Raw genomic sequence first — 25931 nt, forward strand, 5'->3', positions numbered from 1 at the left:
TGCTGCTTTTACGACTCCTAAAAAATGGTATTGTACGGCAGTGCATATATTTTGATGTGTCTCCATTTGCATTATGTAAACATAGTGTCACAGTGCGCTAAATGTTAGCATAATGCTATAGCCGCGTCAATGAAAAATGGTTCTTTTTCACTTCACACAGTATTTATTTATGGTATGTGATAAATGGAATATTAAATTTGTGTAAGTTCATTTCTTGTTGAATAGAATAATATTATCCAACTCTTTCAATAAACTTAAGTATTAAACTTATACTCATTCAATATCTTCTATTTCAGGTGAAGACAGCTCCCTGGAACACTACACGAGCTTATATCTCGGCAATGAAAGGCAAATGTTTATTAGATCTCAATGGTGTAGCCGACCCAACTGGTGTTGGGGAAGGATTTTCCTATATCAAGGTATTTCTTCCATGTTAGGTCTTATTGAGAAAATAGTTGCTGATTTGCATAAGGGATATCATTCATTTGGTCAACAGAGACTTAGTGATTTTACTAAATGTACTTTCCACCTATTATTTGCTAACAAAAATCTTGAGCTTGACTTTACCAGGCGGCAGAGTCATATTTTGGTTAAGTTTTTGCAGGCAAGTTTTGCTTCCAAAACTTGTGAAAGGAATAGGTTTAAACTTCACACTCTTATTAAAGAGTATAATAGGAATTCACTGTCCAAGGCCTATAACTCTAACATGGATTTTGACAGAATTATGGCCCTTTTTGAACTTACAAAATTCTATATTATTCAGGATCAAGCACCAAGAACAGTTGAGCAAACTGTCTTACTGACAGCTCTTGTTAATTTGTGATTTTTTTTTTAACACAAAAATAATTTACTCCTTTGTATGATATGCTGACTGTTTAATGTCTTTGAAAGTGTATTGATTTTGTTCAAGTTATTTAATTGCTGTGAAATGATGTTATGATGATAATGTTTTTAACTGTTTTTAGAAATCAACATAACATAGTACTCTTGTTATAGAACTGATGCATCTGATATTAGCATTCTGTACAGATGGAATGTGTTTTATTTTAAATCAATGGAAAGCATATATGAAAATCTATGAAAATAGCACATTACACTAACTACGTTAAGAACCGTCTTTACGTCATATTGAAATGCTTATATGACTGATCTATTTAGGTACCTAACAAACCACAGCCGAGAGATGAGGGCAAAGATAACACACCACAGAAGAAAACTGTCACAGGAACTGATGCTGATCTGAGAAAACTCTACCTCAAAGATGCCAAAAATATTCTCAGAAAATATGGTGTACCAGAACATGAGGTATATACAATGTATATTCTGTTTTTAGAGAGGAGAAAATTTGATTTTTTGAGACTTAATATAGAATCAACATAATGAATTTAACAGAAAATGATATTTTATAAGACAAATTAATTAAGTTAGATTCCAGACTTATAAAATTAATTTTATTTCAGTGTGGGAATGTATTGTCAACAATTTAGAAATCACTAAAATATTTTTGATATTATTAACATTTCATTAGTTAATAAGGCTATTTTCTTACATTTCACCTTATCAAATGTTATATAATGATGCACTATAGATTAATTTTATTGATCAACTTAAAACGAGAAAGTAGTATTTTATCAATCATTTGTTTATGACTATACAGATAAAGAAGCTATCAAGATGGGAGGTGATTGATGTAGTGAGGACAATGTCGACAGAGCAGGCTAAAGCTGCGGCCCAGCAGGAGATAGGGGAAGGTGGGGGCTGGAACAAGTTTGCTCGAGGTAACAGGTTCTCAGTGGCAGAACACCAGGAACGTTACAAGGAAGAGTGTCAGAGACTCTTTGACTTACAGAACAAGTTTGTGACTTATTTTAATTCTTTATAAAATCTGTTCATTCTGAACTTAAATTTTGTCATTAGTTTTATAATAATTCCTTCATACATTTGGTAGATTGTATATAGTATCTGTGTATGTACAAAGGCACAGCATGGTTGACAGATTGAATACATGCTCTTTGATTGACTTAAGTATTCTTATAGTTTATTATTTTAATTGTCTTTAGAGTGGATGGGCAATAATTTTAGTAAGTGAAACGTTTACCAACATTTGTTTAAATCTATTTAAGGCTAAATTCTTACAATGGCATGCATGTGCTATCAGAATAGGAATAACTGGTACGAACACAGCTAAGTAGGTCAAGACAATGATGGGATCTGAACAACTCTGTTAATTATAAAATTTTCAAGTTGTAACCCAATTACCTTACAATGGACTATTCCAAAATTATATGAGAATAAGTTTTACCAAACAATATCAGCATTGTAATTGTAAATGAATGATTACAAGATTTGTATAAGATTTGTGAATTGTGGATGAAAGATAAGAGAGAGAAGTTATATTTTATATTTCAGGATTCTCTCATCAGCGGAACATCTATCTACAGATGAAGCTTCAAGTTCTGAGGATTCTGAGTTTGAAGAGATAGGGAAAAACTTAGAAAGTATGCTCTCAAATAAGAAAACTAGCTCTCAGGTAATCATAGATGTTTGTTTAATATTTATCTTTATGAGTCAATATTTTAGTATAAAATTTAAGAAATTATGGAGATATGATGGTTATTTATGATTTGGAAATTCGGCTTACACATATGTTAGTAAACTTATTGATGCACTGGATGTATACAGTGTAGCTGGCCATAACATTTAACTCTACTTGAAAAATAGTATAGTATGTTTTACTCTAAAAAAATGCTCAAAAATGCTTTAAAAATGTTTTTGCTGGAATATATGAAATATATAAAACCTTAGAAAGATGACTGTGAAAACTCATTTGATCCTAACAATAATGTTACACTGAAGAGCTTAAAGAAAAAATCTATATAATTTGGGAAATTAATTCATGTTCAAAAACTTTTTGTACCTTTGTGTATTCTGTCACTGTTCCTATTCTATGTTGTCCACATTATTTGTGCAGTGTCAAACTTTCAAGATAACTTGTATCTTGAAGTCCATTTTATCCTTTTCTATATGTATAAAAGTCATAAAAAAACACCATTTTTATAATTATACCCCCACCACAAAATGTGGGGGGGCTATAATGGATTCGCTTTTTCGCGTCGGTCGGTCGGTCGGTCGGTCCGTCCGTCCGTCCGTCCGTCCGTCTCCATTTTCGTGTCCGCTCTATAACTCCTATACCAATTGAAGGATTTTCTTCAAACTTGGCTCAAATGTTCACCTCAACAAGGGGATGTGCAGAACCCATATTGCCCATGTGTCAGGTCAAGGTCAAGGTCACAATTGAAGGTCAAATATCAAATACTATCAAATATTACACAGTATGTCGTGTCCGCTCTGTAAGTCCTACACTTCTTGAAAGATTTTCTTCAAACTTGGCTCAAATGTTCACCTCAACCAGGGGATGTGCAGAACCCATGTCGCCCATGTGTCAGCTCAAGGTCAAGGTCACAATTGAAGGTCAAATATCAAACAATTAAATATTACACAGTATGTTGTGTCGGCTCTGTAAGTCCTACACTACTTGAAAGATTTTCTTCAAACTTGGCTCAAATGTTCACCTCAACAAGGGGATGTGCAGAACCCATGTTGCCCATGTGCCAGCTCAAGGTCAAGGTCACAATTGAAGGTCAAATAATAAACAATCAAATATTACACAGTATGTTGTGTCCGCTCTGTAAGTCCTACACTAATTGAAAGATTTTCTTCAAACATGGCTCAAATATTCACCTCAACAAGGGGATGTGCAGAATTCATGTTGCCCATGTGTCAGCTCAAGGTCAAGGTCACAATTGAAGGTCAAATATCAAACAATCTAGTATTACACAGTATGTCATGTCCGCTCTGTAAGTCCTACACTAATTGAAAGATTTTCTTCAATCTTGGCTCAAATGTTCATCTCAACCAGGGGATGTGCAGAATTTATGTCACTCTTTTTCTGGCTTAAGGTCAAGGTCACACTTTAAAGTCAAAAATTGACTTAGAAAATATTCTTAAATTTTAACATTTATTTGAATATTTCTAAATCTAGAAAAGGTATTTGCTTGAAACTTAAAATATTTTTGAAGGGTCACAATTTCGATATGCTGTTCGTTCAAGTTTCATAACTCTGTATTGCATTTTACCAAAGTTATGCCCCTTTTTAAGTCTTCAAATTTACATACAATCAAATATTAGACAATATGTTGTGTCCGCTCTATAAATCCTATTCTAATGGAAGAATTTACTTCAACTTTTACTCAAATTTTCACCTCAACAAGGTTATGTGCAGAATCCATGTCACCTTTGTGCCGGCTAAAGGTCAAGGTCACACTTGAAAGTCAAAAATTGACTTAGAAAATGTTCTTAAATTTTAACATGTACTTGAATAATTCTGAAACTAGCGCAGGCATTTGCTTGAAACTTAAAAGATATATGAGGTGTGGCAAATAAGATATGCAGGTCAAGTTTCATTACTATGTATTGCATTTTGACAAAGTTATGCCCCTTTTTAAGTCTTCAAATTTACATACAACCAATTCTAGACAATATATTGTGTCTACTCTATAAATTCTATACTAATGGAAGGATTTTCTTCAAACTTCACTCAAATGTTCAACCAAACTGGGTGATGTGCAAAACCCATCTTACTCTTGTGCCAGATTAAGGCCAAGGCCACACTTAAAGGTCAAAAATTGACTTATAAATAAAATGTTTAATACATTGGGAAAATGAAAGGTTATTTGTACCTGTTTCGAACATGATTTGATAATATATATTTATACTATTACCTGAACAATTAGTCTTATTTTCACCAGAGATAATTTCTTTTTATGTATTTGTGCCACATAAGTTATTCCCTTAACCACCTTTCCAGGTGGTCTTCTGTCAAGGACATTGGTGGGGGTATGAATCGCATTCAGCGATAGTTCTAGTTATATAAGTAAGTGGTTAAGGTTGTTGACTTCAAACCACTTGCCCCTCACTGCCTGACAGGGACTTTGGATTCTTTCATGTGAGGAAGCTATTCAGCTAGCTTACGTAACATGTGTGGTTCTACTCAGGTGCCTGAACGTGCCTGAAAGAATGCAAGGAAGGGCACCTGAGGTCTTCCTCCATCAGTAAAGCTGGAACGTTGCCATATGACCTATACTGTGTCTATGTATCATAAAACCCAATCAAACAAAAGAAACAAACATAATTATATATAATAAATTATAACACCATGGTAACCAACTTCAGATAAAGATGGAGAGAGAAGAGGCAGAGAGGAGGGAGTTACAAAGAATGATGATGGAAGGTAAAGATGATAAACAAAAGAAAGATTCATCTAAACAAGAAGAAGATCCAATGGCTAATGTTGTATGTATATAAATGATTACATTTCCATATTGATCATTTTACACTAATATATATATATACCAAAGGAACGTGGTGGTTAAATATGGGCTTGCTAAACGCATTTAATTCACATAAGTCTTCGGAAATGTAATTGTTTTGTGCCAAGCTCTTTGAATATTGAGTATATGCCAGTGGTTTCTTTCATTAGTGATTGTCAAAATTTTGTCAGATTCATATTTAAGAAGTGCCAGCTTAGCCAATATTGAAAGCATAAAGAAAAGCCACATGAAAATATATCACCTATTTAGTGAAAAGACATTTATTTTCATATGTTATAATATACTTCCCTTTGGTTAATTTTAATACAGATAAGATTTTAAAATATGTTCAGTCTTAGGAAAATGTTTGTAGAAGATCAGAAAACTACTAACCATATAGAATTCTTGTAGAAATACAGAATATTGGTAAGTAAATGCTAATGTGTATGTTTTTTTCCCTATAGACTGGCAAGAAGTTAAAGATTACTCGAGTGTTTGTAGATGACAATGGCAGAGAGTTTACTAGAGTGGAGTGGGTCCTGAAACCAGCTGTTATTGATGCTTATGTCCGCATACAGAAAACAAAAGACCCTAATTTTATGTAAGTTACTGGAAGAATTGTTCACATAAGATAACTGCTAAATATAAGATACAGAGGGAGTTTTATCTGCCCCAAGTGAATATTTAATATACCATATGCACAAGGTGAAACATGGATAGTAATTTAAAGATAGAAAATTTTGAAAGTATTGTTTAATGCTCTGCTATAAGGAACAGACATCTGTTTTTCTTAGCGTAACAAAGCATTACTTGTTTTAAAGATCCTGTATGTTGTAATTAAGGATGTAACAACACTTAAGTGAAATTTTATATATGTATATAATTATTATCTAAAACAATTTCTAAACATTCAAGAATATGTTAATTGAAAATATGTACTGCAAATGTTTATACGCATTATAAGTAATCGTTGAAATATATGCATTCATTTCTTATTGAAAAATTTGGCTTAGACTTTATCGAAAATAAATTTCTAATTACCTCTCTTTATTTACATGAAATGTAAATTCGGTAATATCTTTACAAATAATGCTTTTTGGAACTTAAAATATTGATAAGTCTTAAAATGAGCATCATATTTATGATATAATACCATAAAAAAATTGAGGTATAGGATCATTAAAAACGTCATTTATCAATGAAACATCAGCAGATTAAGATAAGATATTTTGACATTACAGTAAACAGTTTGCTACAATGGATGATGCTGCTAAGGAAGAGATGAGAAGGGAGAGAAGAAGGTAATGCAGGCTTATGTTGATATTAAATCACTACATAGTACTGTAGATAATAGTTAACTAATAGAGTATAAGAGTACAGCAGGCTATCTCCTCCAAATTTGTCAAGAACAAAGTGTTTTGGGTATGTTAGATATCATTTACCATTGACCATATGAATTGTATATATACATGTACCTTATTCAAAATTTATTTCATATCTGTATAATTTGTCAATTTGATTAAAATAACCAATATGGTAATTACTATGTAAACATAATATTCCTCTTTTGCAAGTACATTGGTATCATATAATATTGTTGTGTGAAATACATAGAATAATTTCTTTACGAGTATTACATTGATTGTCACTATTTGATTGTAATGATACAGATTACAAGAACAGTTAAGACGTATTAAAAGAAACGAAGAGAGAGACAAGGCATTACCAGAAACCTCCTCTAAGAAGAAGAAAAAGAAAGAAGTTCAAATATTAAAATCTAAGGTATGCATGCAGTTATTTTTATTGGTGGATCATGTTTATGATTTTGTCTGGGTTATATAGGGATGACTTTACAGCCAAGAGTTTACCAGAAACTAAAACATATCTTAACCTGCTGAATTTCTTAAATGGACTTGTCAACCTTCAATTTTCGGGATATCAAGATTAAAATTTAAGGTCGGTCAGGGGACAGTGTAGAGCCTGGTCAAACTGCATGGATTGCAGGTTGGCCTGGATAGATACTGGTTGCAAAGGCTAATTGATTGGGTTCAACCAGAATAAGGATTAAATGTTGAAACATGTCTTGAAATTTTTATATGGCATACAAGCGTACCCATATGGGATTTATTTTTATCATTAAATCAGACTATTGTTTAATATTTTGTAATATGACTGTGTTGAGCTAACACTTCACATAGAAAAAAAATACATTTTAGTTTTATATTACAAATAAAGCTTATAATATAACTTCATTCAGATAATATGATTTCATTACAAAATTTTGGTTATTAGATATTCCTGTAACTGTAGTCTTTGTTCTAGAATCAGTCTAGATCTGTGATTATATTTGGACTGTTTCTGTATTGTACATATATAGATGAAGTGTGGTGCCTGTGGACAGACTGGTCACATGAGAACTAACAAGGAATGCCCTAACTACAATAAAACACTGGGCAGTACACCTGCACCAGTCCAGGTTGCCATGACAGAGGAGGAAGAGGAGAAACAAGGAGAAACTTTACAGGATCATGGACTGGTTGATGTTGTTGGCACTAAACTCAAACTTAGTAAAAGTCTTATTGAACAGTATGTGTATACTTTTGTATGTTTTAATTTTAATTATTATCTAGCCTTCTATGATATTTTTTTTTAAATAGTTTTTTTCTACAAATAGAGTTTGGTTGTTTCTTCCAGGCATCTGAAATTATCTGGGAAAATGAATTGAGAAGCAACTTTGAGTCATCTTCTAGTAGTTAAATTGTAAAGTTATACATGTATGTCCTTAACAATGTTGGTGAAACTTTAAAAGAAAAACAATTGAGGAAAAATTCATGTATTTGTCTTAATTTTTTTAAAAAGCTATTTAATTATGTTGCGCATCTATTCTAATGTATGGTGTGATGGTAGGTGGCAGGCTCATTTTAGCATGAATTTTTATTATATGAATTAAAATTATTGTACAATTCAGAATGTTTGCTTAGTTAAATCATGTCAGTCATTCTTTTATTAGGGCTGTGCATTGCCATTTTTTTCTGTTCCGATACATATCACGATATTTGTTTTTCAAAACGATGCGATTCACGATATGTATTGCATACTTTGAAGAAATGCGATGCATATTGCGATTCTTATGTTGCGATGCGATACGTATCACGATACTGACTTTTAGACTTAGTATATAAAAATTGGCCATTTGTTTACAGCATAATTAGAATACTATTACAATAACAAAAAAATAAACTCTTTTAACTTGTTGTTATAACTTGGTTTCCGATTTTGATCTTTTAACAATTTACTTTTCTGATTACTTGAGGATTAAAGGTATTTTTAATTAAACCATAACAGCAAATTGATATCTACTAGCTATTCTAACACTAAAGTCCACTACTGTAAATATGGCAGTTTAACAATTTCAGTCTTACAATACACCACTAAAGATTTTTCTTGTGAAAAAAATAGAAACAAGTGATCTACAATTAGGTCAACAACTGTGAAAATGACAGTTTATAAGTTTCAGTCACTGTTTTCTCAAAAGATTTGTGCTCAACCCCAGAGTATTTTATTTTGATTTTGCAAACACTCCATGTCCGTCCGGTCTTCCACATTATACAACACTGTCTCATGGTTCCCCAAAAACTACAATTTTCCCAAAACTCCCGTGACTTATATGACCAGGGAGGATTGACTGTAATTTCCCCGTCTACATATTTTGCAGTCTTCATGTTTTCTGTTTGTTTGCTTTGTTGTTTTTTTACGGGAAAATGATGTCAACAGAAATGAAAGTATAAATACGTGACGAATATCACATGGGGATGTTGTCATCATCACTATTTTAATCCGACATTTATGCTACAAAATAAAATTCATGTTTGTAGGTTGTATTTTCTTGAAATCGCACAGATCTCTAATTATGTTTTTATTATAAACAAGTTCAAAGAACACCAGCCCATTTACATGGAATTGATAAAACTTGGTTAGTTACCGTTAAATGATTGCGGACATGGGGAAACGAGATGACAACGATGGTATGATAATAGTCGCGCTTGTTTATTGTTTTCATCCGAGCTATTTTTCTTTCTTCAGTCTTTCAAAAAATACGTTTGTCCTTATATTCCTGGAAGATATTGTTAGTGTATTGCGATACCTCCCCGCTGTATCGATACATCGGGAGGTGAAATATGTATTGCATCGCAATATATTGGAATTTGGAATTTCATTACGATGCATACATCGGGGACAAGACAGATCGCGATGCATCGATGCATCGATGAATCGTTACACCTCTATCTTTTATCTTATCTCTCTTGTGGAGTGTGAAAAAGTAACTGTATTTTTCAGTGCTGAGCAAATAAAAAGAAAGTCCTTGGTATTGAAATTTCCAAAGCAAGCAATGGAATCTAAGAAAAGGAAGAAAGCAGGCACAACAATACATTGTGATTATTTAAAGGTAACTTCTCAAATATGCCATAATTTATTTAGCTCAAATATTTAAAAAATGCCACAATTAAAAGATACAGTTTTCTTTTATATTATCTAGCTTCTAATATTATATTTTGCATTTTTGATCTAATTAAGTAAATGTTGCATAAAACATCATAATAATGTAGAAGATGACCTATTGACTCAAGTGTCTCCTTGTTAAACCTGGATCCATGGGTAAAATCGCATATTTTGGCCAACATGTTTCCTTATATAACACCAGTATTAGTTTGCCCATTGATTTAATACAACCGTTGTTTTAATGAGCTCAAAGCTGTCACAATTTTGGTAAATTAATTTTAAACATGGCCACAAGGTTTCATTTGCTAAACCACAACTGCAAATGATTGTGATGAATTTTGATTTGTAATTTTGCATTTACAGAAGCCGAGACAGTCTGCTAATAGAAGGAGAGCAGATCCTGTGGTTACAATGTCTAGTATATTTGAACAAGTGCTCAATGAAATGAGAGACATGCCAAATGTAAGTTTATAGTATAACAGCCATAAGGCTATGTCTTGTCGCTTAACGATCAATGAGGATAGCATTTGATTTGCAATACAGGGGTAGCTTCTTCTATCCTCGGGCAAGGCGAAATTTCTCTGTGATAGTTGATGTCAGACATTGAGTATAATGGTCATTTGTCTCTCACTACTGATTCAGAAATCACTTGAGATTAGTAGTCAGTCACTTTCAGAGAAATTGGTAACTGCTGATTTTCTAGGTAATTTTCCTGTTTTCTAGGAAAGCTGGAAAGGTGGACTTTTCAATGTTTCCTTTGCATAATTAGTTGGTTCAAATTCTATTTCCAAGGTCAATGATTCTGTCATTGTAGACACCAATGTTAATAAACTTTTTTCTAGTCTTTTTCAATCATATTTATATATTGAAATAGCCAAATAAGTCTCTTTTGATTTTGAAATAAGCTTGTAAAATAAGAAGAATTATTTTCTTTTATTTTTATAGACACATCCATTTTTGTACCCAGTTAGTGCTAAGAATGTTCCAGATTATTTCAAGATAGTGAAGGAACCTATGGATCTACAGACTATAAGAGAGGTACGATAAACAATGGTTAAATGTCTATAAATACCACCTATTGCACACAAAGTGATGGTTTTATAATAAAAAATATTTAGATTTTTATGTCTGAAGAGTAAGGTTGGCTTGGCAGTTTAGGATGTTGAGTTTAACTGAGAATTAAGTAGGGTGATCAAATTTTGGAAATCAGCAGAATATACGAATTAGAAAAGCAAATAATATGATGGATAACTATTTTTATGTCATGTCCGTTGTTTGTTTATATATTTATCCTGGTGAAGGCTTAAATCAAAACATTGATAAGTAAAAACAAGTTACTGTATATTCACATTTAGTTGATTTTGCTATCGTAAAAGCAAAGAAGAGCAAATTTTTGAATTTCTTTCATTAAAAGTTTGTTACTGTATTAGACATGTTAAAGTTTTGGACATATTATGGATCAGATATGTTAATAATTTTAAGTTATCAATTTCTGCATTCATTTCCATCCCTACACAAGACGTTGCAGAATGAAAGTGATAAAGTGTCAAGAGTTTTGGGAGTTTTTTAAGTTAATGAGTAGATTACTAATCAGTTTACTAAAGTGTCACAGGGTGAGAAAAATGTGCAGCCTGACCCGGACTCGAACCCGGGACCCTCGGAATTCCGTTCCGCGGCTCTACCGACAGAGCTATCCGGCCGCTTACACATCTTCGCCCCTAAATAGTGAACAGTTTTGAACCGTGACATACTCTCCTGCTGTATTGAAATTCGTCCTCGAATTTCAGAGAGTTACAGAGCAATGTAAATCAAACTCTGAGCTATATCAGTCACGGCCTGACGTTGGGCGCCAAATGTCACGGGTAAGAAAAATGTGCAGCAAGACCGGGGTTCGAACCCGGGACCCTCAGAATACCGTTCCGCGGCTCAACAGACTGAGCTTTCCGGCCGCTTACACATCTTCATCCCTAAATAGTGAACAGTTCTGAACCGTGACAAAAGTAAATGTGTATTTTGAAGAATAAGAAATGAAACGGTATTTGTATTTTATTTCAGAATCTGCGAGCTAAAAAATACAAGTCGAGGGAAGATTTTCTGTTAGATGTGAATTTAATAATGAAGAATAGCAGTTTATATAATGGTTTGTACATTGCTAAACATGATGCCATTTCCTGTGTCACATTTTTAGATGCTGTTTATGAATGTTTGGCCTTACTTAAATGACCAGGCTTTTTATACTGTAATTTATGTTTTTACACTTGGTTTGTAAATTATTTATAGCTAAGATTTATAGTAATACAAATTCATTATACATTTTGAGTGGTAAAAGATTTAAAAAGTAAACGGAAAATGATGATTATATTTTCCAATGGTTGGTTATTTTACAGGCATAAAGAGCACACTGACTATGACAGCTCAGAATATGTTAGATCATTGTCTAAGAAGACTAGCAGAGGTAATGTACTCATTATCATATATTATAATAGGGTCTGATGTCAAGCAAACTCATATTGCCAAGATCAAAGTTGTTTTTTTTAATAAGTTGCTGCTCATCTCATCTGAGGATGGAATTCATTTGACTTACTTCCCTTTTGAAAATACCTCTGGAGCCACAACAGGAGTTTACCTGTGTCATGAAAGTACACAGATGATCTATACTATGTTGGGTAATATGATACTGTACTTTGGCTAAAGTAAACTTCATGTTTTATGTAATTGTATGAAATAGGTAGAAATATAATGGTAATATTAAATTTGTGTTTGTTATTTTTACAGAAAGAAGATAAGTTGATGAGACTAGAGAAAGCTATAAACCCACTGTTGGATGACAATGATCAAGTCGCCTTCTCTTTTATCCTAGAAAATATTCTTAATAGAATCAAGTCAGTGGATAATGTAAGTAAATAATGAAATATCTTTCCTATTTTACTTTATTCCTTACATTGAGTGGTTAGAATCTTTAATTTAGAATCTTAAAAGCTTTCCAGCCATGTAGTTTGTCTATAATACGGTATTGAAATGCACTTAAGTTTTCTATCCAGAATAACAGCTGTAAAGTTGTGAAATTACCATTTTTTATTAGTAATGTTTAAAACCTACCAAATCAAATATCAAAGGTAATGTTGGCCATTATTTGTGACTCTCCTGCAGCTTTACTATCATGCTATGTTTTGTTTTATGATATCATTCTAAGGTAATACTTAGGCTGTTCAGTTTATTAACATAATGTGGGAGCGGTGGCCTAGTGGTTAAGGTGTCTGCCTCTCAACCCAGAGATCATGGGTTCGAGCCCTACTCGGGTCACGACCATGGTCCTTCATATGACACCAGTACTGGTTGGTTCCAGGAAGCGGACTCGAAAGTGATTAATATAAGTTGCAAGAACTTGTTTCGCAATCGAGCTGAAATAAATATGTTTAAATCAACATAATGTGTAAAGACATTTTATCATCACTTTTGATTTATGGTCGATATCTGTGGACAAATAACTAAGTATAGTTACAGAAATCTGAAACTCTTACTAGGTAACTACAGGTTGGCATTTGGCAGGAATAATACTATAAACTATTTTGAAAACATTAAAATTACATACAAATCATACATGGTAATATTAACACTATTTGTATTTGTACAAATAATATAATCCAATATTTTCTTTTTCAGACATGGCCATTTCAAAATCCTGTAAATAAGAAAGTTATAAAGGACTACTATGATGTTATAGAGCAACCCATGGATCTTAATACCATTTTAAAGGTATTGACAAAAAATCACATCATTTTATGGTTCACTTTCGTGACTTCTTGTTCTTGAAATATTTCAGAATGATTCAAAGATATTTTGATATCTTTCTTGCAGCATTCTGTGTTTCCGATACATGGCATAATAATATATATTGAGTTGTTTTAGACTTAAATTGCTAAATGTGCTCCAGAAAAATCTACTTTTCAAAGCAGTTAGTTTTATTGAATATCTATTTTCTGACAATAAATACTAAATGAAAATTCCACTTTCTCAAGGGAAGGAAGTGCATTATTCTTTATTCCATTATGACTGCCTGGATAGAGTACAGCAGTTTTAAATCATGTTTTCTCCCCTCCATTACAACTTATTTAGGGGGTATCTATCTGTTTTCAACTAAGATGTAATGTGACTGGAATTAAGACAAATTAATTTCTCTTGATTTATGGTATTTTTGATAATTTTTCCTGGATTCTAGTTTAACAAATTAAAAGTGATTAGCCTTAGCTCCTTATATACGGCCAGGCCAGCTGGTACTTCTGTGCGTTCTGGCTAGGCTTTGAGGAGTCTCCCAGGGGTGATGTAGTTGGATTTACTGAAATTTAAGTATATTAAGGGTTAAGGTATACTGTATATTATTTTTAAATGTCATTTAAATGTGATTTTTAATAACAGAAAATTCAAAGTCATCAGTATCAGAGTAAGGAAGGTTTTATTGGTGATATACAGCTAATCTTAGACAACAGTATCAGATATAACGGCAAGGACCATGCCTTTACAACTACAGCAAAGAAAATGTTGGATGTTTGTATGTCTGCCATTCAGGAGGTAAATTACATTAAACATGTATCTATATTTTGAAAACAAAGGAGTTCTTATATATAGATACACTTTCTATGTATAGAATTTTTTTTTTATCAAATCATATCTGAAACTAGTGCAGTAAAGTTAGATTAAAAAAAAAATACTTTGAATCTTAAAATGATTGTAGCTTGTTGTTATCAATTAAAAGAATTGAGCATAAGTCAAAAGTTTTTAGTAGCTCCTTGGCTGAGTGGTTAATGCGTCAGACTAATAATCTAAGCATTGCTGGATGTGTGGGTACAAACCCTGCCAGGGGCAAGCTGATGTTTCTTTGAGCAAGAAACTTTGCACTAATTGCTTAGTACTGGTTGGTTCCAGGAATAGATTTGAGTGTTCCAATAAGCTTATAGCTTATGAGAAAAAAAAATTTTTAATTCATATTACAGCAACAAATTGTCAACAGGTTGTTCACATACATTACAAAATGCAGCAAGTTAATTCATTGTTTTATTTATGAACAATTTAGAGTGTTGAATAATTACAGAGTTTGTTAAATGATAAAAACATAAGTTGAAATATTTCATGATAGAATGAGGAGACAATCACACAGTTGGAGAAAGATATCCGAGCTGCGCAGGAGGCAGCACTGGAGGCCGCAGAGTCTGAGAGTGTTGTCACTGGTACATCTATTACACATGATGACTACACTCAAGGTCAGTTTACTTTGGTGCTATCTTTTCTGTTTTATCCATGTGGGAGATACAGTTTTGTATGATTTTCATTATGAAAAAAACCCACCCTAATTGCCTTTGCATATACTTTACAATAAGTTAGTTGCGCAAAAAGAAGCGTAATTGCCTTTACATATACAGTCAGGACTCATTACAACGACACTGTTGGTTCCCAAAGGATATGTCAGTATATCGAATTTGTCAGTATATTGAATTTCATTATTCATAATATTGTAATTGTAATGATATGCTTATTCGCTGGTATCTGAACATTATGTATTTAGATCTATAATAAACATCTAAAGTGAAAAAGACGAACGGACGCCAAGGGGTATAACATATTATGCCCAAAATTCTTACTAATATCACTTTGTGTAACATCCTTTTTACTTTCTTTATATGAAATGATTTCGTATTTTTGTTCAAAAGTTAAATTAGTCTGTTGACGTTGAGCTGGAGGTTCTGCCATTATTTTAATAAAAAAAAAGTCACAAGTTGGCAAGTGTAACAAAATTCAGCTGACAACAACACGTTGGTATTGTAACAATGTGGTGTAACAATCAACTGACCAAGGCACAATACCTGTTTTAACACCTTGCGGCTTTTGTTCAAGGCTCAATGATACACGAGCTTGACTGACGAGTGTCAGTTTAACGGGTACTGATTGTATAGAAAATAACAAGTTACCAATTTTATTGTGTCGGAGTCGGAATACGAATTTTCCGTTATAACGGATAATAATAACGTTGAAAAAGTTTGGTTCCCACCAATTCACTGTCGTTATTTGAATTTGTCAGTATAATGGATCCCGATGTATTGAGTCCTGACTGTACTATACAATAAGTTAGTTGTGCAAAACGAAGCCTAATTGCCTTTGCATATACTATACAATAAGTTAGTGATTAATGTAGTTTAATCTTTTATAACACAATTGGAAATAAGATATGAATATTCATAATTCTATAAAATATCTTGAAAAAGCAAAATTTCAAAGTTATTGGTTTCATGTCAGACTACATATAACATTTTAGTGAACATTCATATATATATGATAAAGTTGATGCCTGTAAAGGTTGGGCATTAGTGGCTGAGTGGTTAAGGTTGTTGACTTCACAACACTAAAAAACTTGCCCATCATAGCTGTGGGTTGGATTCCCAACAGGGACTTTTGATTCCTTGCTGTAAGGAAGCTGTCCATCTAGCTTACAGAATTTTGATGGTTCTACTCTGGTGCCTGATTGTGCCTGAAATAAGGCACAGAAGGGCACCTGGGGTTTTCCTTCACCAGTAAAGCTGGAAAGTCCTCATATAATTATATATCATGTTGGTGCAACGTAAAACCCAACCGAAAACAAAAAAAAAATCCTAAAAAAGGTTACTTTACATATCTAGCATTTCTGCCCACATCAGGCATCATTTTGGTAGCAATCATTCTAAAATTGTTGAAAAATCATGATTTACGAAAATTCACCAAGCATTAGAACATATCAATATTTCTAATGCCTATGACTGTTGTTATAGGATACTATCTGGGTAATCATTGTAATATTGTTACATTATTTAAGGTTTGGACAATGAATCTCTAGATGGCTACAGTACTACTAAAGAAGGTGTGACAATAAAGGAATATACTGAGATGGATGATTCTAATGCTGGGGTTACACAAGATTCACAGGTATCACACATCAACTATATATGTCATTTCTGTTGCCTAGTAACTTCAGTATGGAGAGAGATACTAGAATAATGTATCTGGAAAACGTTGGAAACATAAACAAAGCACATGCCTTTTTTATGTGTGTTGAAAAAATATTTATCTTGACACCATTTGTGTCCCAAACATCTGTTTCAAAAAGTTAATGTGAAATATTTTGCAGTTATTTACAGAGAAGAAAATAAGTATTGGTACAGGATTTATTAACATTGTAGATAGCTTTATATCATTGTATGACTGAAATAATGTTACATACTGCCCATTGACTATTTACAAAAGGCAATAAAGAAATGAGGCAAAGAAAGTTGAGGGGGGGGGGGGGAAATGCAAAAAGATGTTGGGTGTCATGTTTTGCATGATAGCATATTTCCTTCTGTTAGATTATGACTGATGTCTGATGTTTTATATTATTAAGATAAAGTAAGTTCTCATTTCCAGTGACTGTAGAGTGGAAGTTTTTGAAATATTAACAAATTCCTGAAATACTAGTATGAAAAAAGGATTTTTGTAATAACATATTACATCAATGCTGGAAGTGCAAAATATAGAGCTTGTCTTCAACAAATATACTGATTGGATTTATATATACGCATTTGTAAATATTTAATTTCCTTAAAGACTTCAGAGCTATATTGTACCTTTGAATTGATATAAAGTTTTTGTTAATTTCAGCCATACTTCCAGGGAGTCAGTATGTCTGACTCTGATTTTGTGGATATTGAAGGAGATGAGGACTCTTTTAGCAGGAAAAAGGTAAATTTACTAATTGAAATTATAAATAGTTCCCAGATTAATTACGTTATAAAGAACAAGTTTGGTACTATTTTTTCCTTAGTGAACAGTAAAGTTGTGTACAACAATGACAGGTAGATCCTGCTATTAAAACACAGTATAGCAAGAAAGACAAATAATTTCACACCCAGCGCTACATTAACAGGTGATAAGGATCCTAGATGTTCTAAAACCATTGTTTTAATGAAATAAAACTCATATTTGTACTTCTGAAGAAGAAACAATTTTTTATTCATTTCTGAGCCTTATTGTGCCTTGTTTAACATTAAAATGAATTATGTCAAGTCTAATTACCTAAGTCTTTATATGTCATATTGGAAAAACATCATGCAACTTTGATTTCATATTTCATTGGAATAATCACAAATTTTTATCACAAATCTGGCATATGAATAAGTAACTAATGAATAAAATTTTTTAGTTAAAGAGGGAAGTGAAACAAGAGGATGGAGATGGTGACCTGGATGAAACACTAGACAGAATGGAGGCAGAAAATGATATCCTTGGTAAGAATTTAGAAATTTATCTTATAAAAAAAGAAGAAACTTCCTTTCTATTTGTCTTCAATGAAGTGAAGTTGATGATTTGGACATGTTTCATGTTGATAATGATTGTAATATTTATCAAACATCAGCAGTTACTTACGTGTTTTGAGTGATTGTTATGTAGATGGAAGTAGTTATGTTTTGGCTGCCAAATAAACAGAGTGAGATTTCAGCTTTTAGTGATGATTTTATTAGATTAAATTGAGATATCTTTGTAACAAAGATAAATAAAGTAAATTTGGGTTTTAAGGGAAAAAATATTTTAAATCATGATTTTATTGCAGGTAAATTAAGTGATGATTTTATTTAAGGTAAATTAAGTTATAATTTTAAATCACATATATTAAATTAAATTGATGATTTTATTGCAGATTAATTAAGTGGTTATTCAAGTGATAATTTTATATCACATAAATTAAATCATGATTTTATTGCAGGTAAATTGAGTGATAATTGTATAACATATAAATTAAATGATCATGTTATTGCAGGTAAATTAAGTGATGATTCTGACGATGAGAAGAACACCCAGGATGATGTAGAACAACAAGGGTACACATACATGGATGATGACCAAAGTTACATGGAAGCTGCTAACTCACAACAATATCAGGTAAAGTGTTGTAGACTATCAAGTAATTGTTTAAATCATGCTACTGTTGTAATATCAGATAATTACTGTTGATGTAACAGGTTTGTTGTTGTAACACCAAGTAACTGTGGTAAATATCACTTGGTGGTTAATATCAGGAAACTGTTGTTATTATCAGGTTTAACATAAGGTAATTCCTTCAATAGGAAGCGTGGGGATAGGGTTGGGTGCAAATGTTCGTATATGTTGTTAACAGTGCATCAGACAGTATTGTTGTGTGTTGTACTTTTGAGTAATGCTTTCTTATCTAGGTTGTTGTAGATGCTGAGAATTGTATATTGTTAATGCAAATGCAATAATTTTTAGCTCAATTATTTGAAGAAAAGGGTGAGCTGCTTTACTTACTCAGATGTCAGCATCACACTTTGGTTAAGTTTTTGAACTTTGAAAAATTTTACTTTGAGAATACCTACAGGCAGTTCTTGTTCTAGTTTAAATTATGTGTTAATTATTTAAGTTAATTATTTCTCTTGAAAATCAAGTTTTTTGCCTTCAAGCAGTTTATTTGTATATCATTGTATGTCTAGAAAACATCTGTTTTATTTTGCAGGTACAACCGCCACAGATTGATGATGAGAACAGCTTTGATCCGTCCGAGTTTTTCCGTCACAGTGCTCTTGCTAGTCAAGCAGCGGCAGTGGAAGAACAGAATCAATTTGATGACCAACAGGAAACCATGGATACTGATCTCAACAATGACCTTGAGATATCAGAGTCAGAGAGTGAGAATGAAGGTCAGGGAGACACACAGGGAGATGACTCCAACGAGGGTTTTGATATTGAAGAATTCCTGCAATAGAAATTACAGGTGTTTCATCTGGAAGTGTAGGAGAAGCTTGTATAGAGGATGTGATTAGAAAAGGAAATTGAACGAAATTCATGGCAACAGAATGTGGAACACGATAAAAGTTGTCGGAAGAGTTGAGGTTATATTGCATGAGGATATGAGGGAATTAAATAAGTACAATGATAATATATTGTACAATGCTTCCTAATTTGTTGAACAGCTGGTATTGTTGATGACTTAGATGATTAACTGTACTCTGATAAAGTGCTTATTATTGATAGATTATTGATTGAATAATTTTGCTCTTGAAGCAAAAATGCGCTATTGTGGAAGTATTTGATTGAAGATTATCTCAACAGTCTGGAAATGTGCAGAATTTGTGACTGTTTCTCACTAGTGTGAACAGTTCTTTTACTTAAAAAGAGATTGGAAGGACATGGATTATTATCTATGAAAGTGTAACTATTTGTACATTGGACTTATATAAAGATTTACAAATGTATGGATTACACAAAGGTACAGACAGTTTTTATCATAGCAGTGTGTGGAATAGTGTTTGTCAAGCAGTTCAGATTGACTTGGTCAGACAAAAGGTCTGATTATTTAGAGTGAAAATAATCAAATATAAGTACAAATATGTGTTCAAATTATCGAAAGAGATCTCAAAGTCAAAAAAGTATGTAAAGATTAGCTTGATAATTGTTTAACTTGGCAGTACTTATGTGGCTATATACATGTATGTAAGAAGTAAAGGTGCATTTAACTTACTTGATACATTTTAAAACTTACCTGTTAGTGCTGAATAGAATATGGTTGATGAAAATGTTGAAGTGTGATGTGTAAATAATAAGGTGTCATGTGTAGATAGATAATAAGGTGTCATGTGTAGATAATAATGTGTCATGTGGAACGAGGACAAATTAATCTGTGTTTATGCTTAATTAAGTTTGTTTTTTTCACATGAAATCTAGTGACGTAACATTGGAATTCATTTGTCACATTTGACTAAACTTATTTTGCATAACATTGTTAAGTGTAAATAAATCATGATGACAAGATTGTTTTTGAGATGAATGTACCATTGATTAATGACTTTAGTTCATTAATAAATTGAACATGTTTAATTAATTGTGATATATTCACATAGATGAAAAATAAAGAAAAGTCATTAAAGACTAAAGGGTTGTTTTTACTTTGGAAATTTTAGTTTTGAAATGCTACATAAAATTATTCAAAGGTGCCTGCAAATAATAGGTTGTTGTTATTAGGATTTTATTAGTAAACATTTATTCTTTTCTGTTTTTAGTGTTTCATTGGAAGATATCTATGCCTTAGAAATCCATTTTTATTAATTCTTTAGAAATTAAATACAATGTACATGTATTAATAAATTCACTTTATGTATACCAATTGCAAACAAAGCAACAAAAGCAATGCATTTCTGAGTCATAAGGTTCCTTTAACATGAATTAATACACGTTAGAGACAGGCCGGAAAGTGGCCCTGAAATTATTGCCTCAGGTCCTTTTTCATTTTACGGGCCGATTCTCACCATCCGGGCCTTTAAAGGATTTTTGAGTTAAAAACGTCAAATTTTCAAATTTTGACTAGGTTTTGCATCATTATTAGTTTTTTTATTGGGTTTCTCACTCGAATAAATGCACCCTGAAAAACCTTACTGGACGTGTCCTCATTCTAATTACCCCTGTAAAAGTTAGTTAGCTATGTTGATGAATAGTTTTCTGTGAACCAAAAATAAGGCTGTTGGTGTAAACCTGGTTTGTGTCGTGCCTGACACTGAACATAGGTACCCAGGTAAGTCTCCTTGGTTGGACCAGTGGTGGACGAATTGCTGTCCAACTTTATGTCCTGTTATTTACTTATAAAAGCTTTAAATGCCTATCTTTCTTGATTTTTAAATAAACAGTCAAGTGCCCTCTGGGCCTGGACATTTTCATCCAATTTGGTATTTGTTCTACCTTATCTTGACATAAATAAACTGCTGAGTCTTGCCAGGTGCAAACATTTTTTTTTTGACAATTTTATACACCCGAAAAAAAAGGCGCTTATTGTTGTGCACCTGTCCGTCTGTTAGCAAATCGTGTCCACTCTGTATCTTTTGAACCGATGGAAGAACATTGAGACTACTTGGCAGTCATGGTAACAATAATGAGACGATCTACAGAGCACACATTAGATATTTCTTAGGTCATGTTCAAAGTCACAAGTTATTATGTATGAATTTCAAAATTTCATGTCCACTTTATATCTTTGAACAGAAGGATATTTAAATAATTTGGCAAAACTGTTACTTATAACAAGATAATATGCAGAACGCAGGTTTGGACTTCCTAAGGTCAAAATTGGACCCTCCCAAAGGGTCACTTGGTTTCTATAGGCATATATTTGAATATACATATTAATAGTGCTGTGTGAAATTTTATGCCCAGAGTTATGATATTTAGCAAGTACCATTGCTAAGTTGACCTCTACAAATGCTACATAAATTTTGACCCTGGGGTACAAATTGGCTCGTCCTGGTGTCATTTTATGCAGACTTTGAAATTTGCTCCTAAACTATAAAAGCTCAAAGCTTAGATTTTTGGCATTAGCATTAATTTGGAGTCTTCTACAAAATGTATATTAACCATGACCCTGCGGTTAAAATTTCACCCTCACTGGGATTCACATGCCTTATGTAGACTGATAAATAACTGAGCCACTTGAGGACCTTTTTGTTAGGTAGTTCTTTATATGAAAACATATTTAATCGTTTTCTGGAAAACTACAATGCATGGAGCTTATATATTTGTCATGTAGAATTGCCTAGTAGACGTCAATAATCATCTATATCTAGGGTAACTGTTCAGTCTTTCCGTGTACATGTACCAACGAATATTTTTTACATGGACATAATTTCTGTCATACATTATTTGTCATATTAGTACAGGCAAACACTTTATATAAGACGAATTAAAACATTACTTTCATTACACAAAAGCCGTAATTAGACACTACTTAGACCATTAATGCACACGGTGCCAGTTTTATTCTAAAAACGAAATTCATTTGACGAGGTACATTTCGCCGCTTTGTCTGTCTATAACTTCCCCAAAAATGCATGTGATGGCTTATCATAATTTCATGCGGAATATTTAAACGAAAGGCAGAAAACGTTCATTTTATGTTGGTTTACAGAAGGAGTAATGGCAGCATTACGAATCGTGGGCGGGAAAACAGAACATCGCAATAATTTGAGCACATGTCTAACCGCAAATATCATATACTTGAGAATCTATTGTTTTTGAAGTTATTTATTTTATACATACATTATGGCTCGCCTTTTTGGCAGCATGTTTCTTGTCTGTGGTCGGGTCTGCAGCCGACAATTACTCCGTTAGTCCTGTCAAAAAAAACAAAAAAAACAACTTCAGATAACAAAATAATTGGATATTATCAGCAGCGCCCCTGTTTTGTTTTCTTAATAAGATTGTCGTCTGCTCAAAGAAAAGGGGTAGGACAATGCGTTGTTTTATATACAATAATATCATTTTTCTTAAAACATCTGATAAATTGAATGGCGCTCCCCCGCCTTTATATACAAACAACTGTTGCAGAAAGAATCTACAAAAATCATCTAGCATACAGACAGAGTTTCAATTACATTCGATCTAAGATAAATCTTGTCTCACGCGAGGCTTTCAATGGCTGAGCGTGTACCATTTTATTTTATTCAAACTATCCAAACAATATACCTATTTTATGTAAGATTATCGTTAACAATTTAGAAAAAAAAATGTTATTTTATTCCGAAATAAAAAAAACCCCTGAATATACACTAAAACTTTAAAAACTCCCCATTATCAATTGTTAAGTTAAAATCTACGCAGACGTTTTAAGATTTTTGAGGGAAAAGGAAAAAAAAGAAAGGCAATTACATCTTATCGCGTTTTTAAAATCGTACAAGTTTTTATCTCATAAAAACAGTGATATACAGAAAAGTAACAGTATAGCTTTATTACAAACTCAGATTTCAGAATTAAAGGTGATTTTTCTCGTCTGTCTTATCAACAAGACATTGTGATGTTTTAGCGGGGAAGGAACCACAACACTGACAGAAAATGGTAGGTGATATTTTTAACAGCTTTCAACAGTATTCATTTGTCATATATATGATATTTGTGATATATATAGTTTTTATAATTTTTATCTTTTTGATATCTTAAGATTTATTTTTCATAAACAAAGAGTAACTGTGCTTTCCTGATGTCTTTCACGAAAAAAATGACATTGTTTTTGTGTGAGCAAATGTACTGTTTGAATGTTAATAAAGTATAGACAAGTGCTGTCTTTTTATATAATGGAATAAGGAGAAAGCTCAAATATCTTAATTGACTTTTTAAACATGCAAACATTTATTTGAAATACAATCATTTTTTATTTTGTATGGCAGAAAAATAAAATATTTTTTATTGTGAATTCGTGACAAAATAGAAAGTACTTAATATGCGCACGAATATTTCCACTGCTTTAATACATATTTTGTATTGCTTTATTTAAGTCAGTATTATATTTCGAATCAATTTTAATGCGTATGGTAAAAAACCTATATATTTCAAAATCGACGTGTACCTGTGCGGTCGAAGTCATAATCTTTTACTATTATGATACAGCTCGTCAAATTTATACACCACGTGTTCCTCTTATATTGCTGAATAAGCTGACAATGATATAAAGTGCCGTCTACTATGCTAAATAACTAGACCGGTGGACTGCGAATCGGACGGCACGGGTCGGTTTCCCGAGCTGTACAGGTCACTTCCATTGCGATTTACCATAAAATCCTCCGTACTGTATATCTGCTCTGGCATGTACAGAAGTTATCAGTTACTTGCGAAATTGAAGGCAACTAGTACTTGTAAACTGCTTGACAGCCTGTCCAGGTATGATGCAGTGGCTCTAATGCACATGTATTCTCTTTCACTCGCTCTCTTATAAATTGTAAACGCCTTCTTCATAAATGATTCAATGTTTGAAGATTTTACCATACCATACTTTTTGACTCACCAGAATGCCAGTTTGGTCTCAACAGGTCAACCGTACCGTTGTGTAATGGACTTGCAAAGTGTTTAAGAAAAGATAATATCTTCTCATCTTTATCTAGCATCTTGCGATGTATATCAGAATAATAATCTATAAAATACAAAAGCTCAGATCTCAAAGATAAATCTGGGCTACCTTTCAAAATTATGACATGACAAATCAGTGAGTTCATCTCTTCTTGTAAACGCCAGCCAACATTCTTTTGTTTTATTTGGAGTGGGAATAAATAATATTCTATTGGATATTTGACAGGAATTTGTTTACAACTGTCTGTAAATCATTGGATTTAATTGTTAACAGAGACATTAAATGATCCGAACTCTCCAGACAGTAGAAGAAACACCTGTTTAAATTTACTGCATTTTTGCAGTCGTGTCTTTTTTTTTGGATTGTTTTATAATGATAAAACCTTTTCTCATTGTAAATTGCGTCTCAGAAAATAATTTATCTCTTCAGTTATTTTCAATTACTTAATTCTCAGGTTTAGCGGCAACAGTTAAGTGTATGTGTCGCTTCTTTTAACCCAGTCCAGCTTTCCCCTTCATTCGGTCTGACAGCGCCTGATGAAATGTGTTTGTAAAGCTGAGAGCGCAGAGTGCCCGTATATTCTTTGTTTGATTCTTAGTCTAATTACTACTTGAATTTTGATCTTGAAAAATCCGTTACCTAAGAGCTATAGCAGGTCCAAAACCACATACACTCAAGAAACTATTAATGTTAAATCAGTTGAAAGGAAAAGTCGGACAACATAATGTGAAAATCTTTCAGTTTCTTTCCTAAAAATTGTGAAATCCAACAATTTTATGAGCGCAATTCAAGAAATTAATAAATGTCTTTCAACTTTAATCTTCAGACATAAACGAATAAAAATCTAGACATGTGACGTAATTCCCGGAACAATGCTAATATTATTACTGTCTGATTTATTTTAACCAAGAAAGCAAAACGGATGTTTTTTTTAACATGATGTATCCCATGTTCACAGTTCAACCATAAAGCGCGTACGTTGCTACCCAAACAATTACAGTACATTGTAAATTTGTCATGGTATGTTAATTAGGATCTTAGTTATATTACTGCACACTTTTTTATGTTTTAATGCTATGTTCGGCTTCGAACTATGGGGCGTACAAGATACCTTGGTTTTACCATTGAAGTCCATGAACAGGCTTGTGAATTTTGCCCTATTGGAA

General features: G+C 32.6%; 1 protein-coding gene across 3 annotated transcripts in view; it reads left to right on the forward strand.

Moving 5' to 3' along the window:
- The window catches only part of LOC132740526 (transcription initiation factor TFIID subunit 1-like), a 42254-nt gene extending 22578 nt beyond the window's left edge, over window positions 1-19676 (forward strand). For all 3 annotated transcript variants that reach the window (XM_060728448.1, XM_060728450.1, XM_060728449.1), the window contains 23 exons: window positions 297-419; window positions 1159-1305; window positions 1658-1854; window positions 2410-2530; window positions 5233-5352; window positions 5834-5970; window positions 6611-6670; window positions 7040-7151; window positions 7747-7955; window positions 9708-9816; window positions 10233-10331; window positions 10815-10907; window positions 11925-12009; window positions 12257-12324; window positions 12645-12764; window positions 13533-13625; window positions 14286-14438; window positions 15004-15127; window positions 16711-16820; window positions 17532-17612; window positions 18073-18157; window positions 18688-18809; window positions 19399-19676. In XM_060728448.1, coding sequence (XP_060584431.1) covers window positions 297-419; window positions 1159-1305; window positions 1658-1854; window positions 2410-2530; window positions 5233-5352; window positions 5834-5970; window positions 6611-6670; window positions 7040-7151; window positions 7747-7955; window positions 9708-9816; window positions 10233-10331; window positions 10815-10907; window positions 11925-12009; window positions 12257-12324; window positions 12645-12764; window positions 13533-13625; window positions 14286-14438; window positions 15004-15127; window positions 16711-16820; window positions 17532-17612; window positions 18073-18157; window positions 18688-18809; window positions 19399-19647 — 2817 coding nt within the window. In that variant the 3' untranslated portion in view covers window positions 19648-19676. The remainder of the gene's footprint in view (window positions 1-296; window positions 420-1158; window positions 1306-1657; window positions 1855-2409; window positions 2531-5232; window positions 5353-5833; window positions 5971-6610; window positions 6671-7039; window positions 7152-7746; window positions 7956-9707; window positions 9817-10232; window positions 10332-10814; window positions 10908-11924; window positions 12010-12256; window positions 12325-12644; window positions 12765-13532; window positions 13626-14285; window positions 14439-15003; window positions 15128-16710; window positions 16821-17531; window positions 17613-18072; window positions 18158-18687; window positions 18810-19398) is intronic.
- Window positions 19677-25931: the final 6255 nt, after the last annotated feature.

This window comes from Ruditapes philippinarum, unplaced genomic scaffold (assembly GCF_026571515.1).
Source record: "Ruditapes philippinarum isolate M1 unplaced genomic scaffold, ASM2657151v2 ctg11972_1_1_1_1, whole genome shotgun sequence".
Lineage (NCBI taxonomy): Eukaryota > Metazoa > Mollusca > Bivalvia > Venerida > Veneridae > Ruditapes > Ruditapes philippinarum.